Genomic DNA, 3,722 nt, shown 5'->3' on the forward strand with positions numbered 1-3,722 from the left:
GTTACCGCCATTTACAGAAAATATTTCAAATTAAATATTTTTTTTTAAGTTACATATCAGCGAAACAAAAAAATTGGATGAAAAATAAATTAAATTTAATTAAAATGGTCCCTAATTTAGAGTCCGAATATGTAGATCAAAAACACTGCAATCTTATTGCATATAAAGGGGGGGGGGGTAAAACAAACGAAAACCCAACAGAAAAGTTTTTCCCGCGTCGAAAAAATGGCTACTTTGCCAGAAACGAATAACAATGTAAAATAAATAAAAAAAAATGGCAGTTTTCTTCCACGAAACAAAAGCGAAGCAAGTAAAACTGAAAAAGGTTTAGATGAAGTAAATTACAGAAATTTCAGTGTCGTTTCCTATTGCGATTTACGGAATAAATTACCGATTTCTTATATGAATATGGGCAATGTAGTTTACAATTGGAAAGCCGCGATTATAAAATAAAAAAAATTAAAAATAAAACTAAAAAAAAAAATAAAAGTAAAAAAATAACCTACAAGTGCAAAACCAAGTTAGAATAAAAAAGTACCGACATTAATCTAAACTCCTAACTGACTGTTCAGCGACGGTCAGGCTGTTTCCGGTCTGCTCCGGAAATTGCAATCGGAAACCTTCGTCTCGATATGGTTATCGTTCTGTGGAAGTACCGAAATTCCTATTCGAAGAAAATTAGGAACCATTTTAAATAGCATTTACATTTTATGACAAATATGAAAACATAAGAAATTAAAATTTCTATTAAAATATTTACAAACACAAAATTAAAACTTCCATATTTCTTTATAATCAAACCGCCATGAAGCTTAATTCAATGTTTCTGGCAAACTCCAAGAATCGCAGACTCAAAGTCCACATCAAACGATATCCGGTCAGATTCTTTCTTGATATTAAGCTTTATCCGTAATATAACTTCCGGCAAAAGTTTCAGCCCCAGTTTTGGAGGTGTAAGTACAGAACAGTTAAATACCCCCTTTCTATCCAGATAGTGTTTTTCAAAATAAAATTTCAACATTTTCAGTAAACTGCACAAGATATCGAAAGCCATTCTTAACGAGATGGGGTTTTGTAAATATCGTGCTTTAATCGTGCTTGGGTGAAAATTGAAAAAAAAAAAAAAAAAAAAAAAAAAAAAAAATGTACAAAACTTAGCAACCAATAACGGAAGTTTTTATATCAGGAACCGAATCTAATTGGACACCATTTGCTGCAAAATATCCAGAACACCGACAAAAACGTGTAAACTGTAATCGTATTAAGTTAGCAAATACGAATTTAAAACATTAAAATTCGTGACAAACGCAGTTCGTGGGTTAAAAAAAAAAAAAGTCAGAATTTGACGTTTAAAGTAACCCCTTTTAAGCTTTTTTATTGCATTAAAGAATGAGCACTCAAAAGATTGTAGCACTTTGGCAGAATCCAGTCAATTCCGAAAAATGGCCGAATCAGTTTACGATTGGAAATTATCGTAAAATAACAGACGACACTAAACAGACGAAAAGTTTAGTTTAAAGTTTTAAAAATATTAGTTGGCGCCCGCCTCTATATTTTAAGGTGGCTTTCAAAATAGTAAACTGCTTCAGCCATTTTCGGAACTAGCTCAGAGATGATTTCTGCCAAATTACTGTGATACTTTGTGCATCCATCCTTTACATTTTTGGTTTCATGGCGGCGCAATTGTAAAAGAATAGCAATGAAATATTAACAGGTTGAAATAAATAAATTTGAATCCACGGATTCTTTTTTTTTATATACATGGAAATGGCGGCGAATTAAGGTTTTAAACAAAGTTAATTCTTGGCGCTCGTCTTAATTGCAGTAGAAATAAGACTGGTAATCATTCTCGCGGCAGAGTTGTTACGGCAGACATCAACTTGAAGATCAGCGCTGGGGAAAGCCGCCATCTTGAAAAATGCAAATATTTATTTTCATTAAAAAGACAAATTGAAAAATTTGACACAAAGCCGAAAATGGGGGGGGGGTCAAATCGTACTATTGCTAACTAAGCTAATCCAGTTAGCTCCGATTTTCGCTCTAGCCTCGCCACAATACGGCATCCAATCACCATAAAATCATACCGATTAATCTACTTAAACCCATATTGTTTACAATATGCAACAAGGAATTTTGGGCAGGATTTTATTTACAAATATTCAATGTTAGAAAATAGGAGTGAACGTGCACGGGGGGGGGGGGAGGGGGCACCTGAAGACTTACCTGATTTACTTGATTATGGGGAGGTTGAAAAGAACATGCTTTTTGGAATAAACTCTTTCGAGGTTCGATAACAGTACACATTGATAAAAAAAAAAAAAAAAAAAAAAAAAAAAAAAAAAATCATAAACTAGGACAGATACGCAGATTTGCCAGTCGAAAGGGTGATGCGGACCCCTAACGCTTTATTACTCACCATTCGAAAACTTCGACATGAAACCCGCATCTCTGGCAAATCAGGCGATCTGTTACCTAAATGAGAACGGGCTAAAAAAAAAAAATAAATAAAAATAAAATAAAGTTTTCAGTTATAACTTAAAGTATTCAAGACGGCATATTTTACTGAAAGTAAATTATAACTAAACTTGACACATTTTGACAGATTAGCTGTATTTGTGCATTTTATATTTCACGTTTTTTTGCATTTAGCAAGACTTTAGTTTAATGCCCGCCACTAATGAAAGGATGTATCCAGCTTATCGTATTGTCACTAGGACTTAAGCGTTTTGATTGAACATAAATTAATTAACTGATAGGCGACAATCATTAAACGGAAAATGCCCCCTCCCCCTTATAGGAGTTACTTTTATAGAATCACTGTCCAAGCGGCCGGGAGGGATACTATAAAAGTAAAACAAATCTTAGCAAGATATTAACACGGGCTCACCAGTTCTGTGTTCCAATGAACCTAATCGACTCCTAATATTAAATAAAATTTGGAAAGAAACGAAACATGTCTGCTTACCCAATCAGATGTGATAGGCCTTAATACTATCGGAAGGGGCTTCCTCGCTCACAAACAGGGTCCCTGCGTTGCCAATCGTAATCCCCATTTGTTTGTAGTTGCTCGTACTCAAAGACAGGAAGAGATCAGTCAATTCGCCATCTTCACTGAATTTATAGATCCTATTCTGCCTAGTGTCGGCCACAAATATTGTGCCATCATTGCCGACAGCCACACCCCCGGGGCTAAACGAGGAGTCACCATCACATTTGTACACAAACTTCAGCTTCTCCGTGTTAATATCGATACAGATTAGACATTTCTTGCAGTAATCCGAGATCAACAAGTCGCCGGACTTTGTAGTGGCCAGATAATGTGGCCAAAGGAGAAGCTGTTGGCTTAGGATATCGTTTGAAATGGACGTTACTAGTTCGGCTCGTATGGTCAAGATGTCTACTTGGGGAGGGGAATAAGTGGAACATGCCAGGAAGCCTTCCTGCAAGGAAGCGACGCCGTAATACCGCTTTTCGGTCGCAATTTTACTGATCTTCATGGGGAACGTATGGCAGAGGTAGGAAATTTCCTTGGTTCTCGGAAGAGTAATGGCCACCCGGTCTTCTGTAATGTTACAGACTTTGCAAGGCCAAGACTCGACCCTGAGCTGATCGAGGAAATCTCCGTTCGGGGAGAACTTCTTCACTTTTTCATTGGTCCAGTCGGTGACCAGCAGATTCCCGTCCCTCAAGATCAATATATCGTCAATCTGACAAGAGGCGTC

The 3,722-nt window shown here is 36.4% G+C and overlaps 1 protein-coding gene across 1 annotated transcript in view; it reads right to left on the reverse strand.

The window, feature by feature from the left end:
- Window positions 1-462: 462 nt before the first annotated feature.
- Window positions 463-3,722, reverse strand: part of LOC145297813 (uncharacterized) — a 4,704-nt gene continuing 1,444 nt past the window's right edge. Inside the window, exons 1-2 of the mRNA XM_080144124.1 lie at window positions 2,966-3,722; window positions 463-1,910 (exon numbers count right to left, since the gene is read on the reverse strand). The exon at window positions 2,966-3,722 is cut by the window's right edge and continues 1,444 nt beyond it. Coding sequence (XP_080000250.1) covers window positions 2,970-3,722 — 753 coding nt within the window. The 3' untranslated portion in view covers window positions 463-1,910; window positions 2,966-2,969. The remainder of the gene's footprint in view (window positions 1,911-2,965) is intronic.

This window comes from Euprymna scolopes, chromosome 18 (genome assembly GCF_053919585.1).
Source record: "Euprymna scolopes isolate OS-2025 chromosome 18, ASM5391958v1, whole genome shotgun sequence".
In the NCBI taxonomy this organism is placed as follows: Eukaryota; Metazoa; Mollusca; class Cephalopoda; order Sepiida; family Sepiolidae; genus Euprymna; species Euprymna scolopes.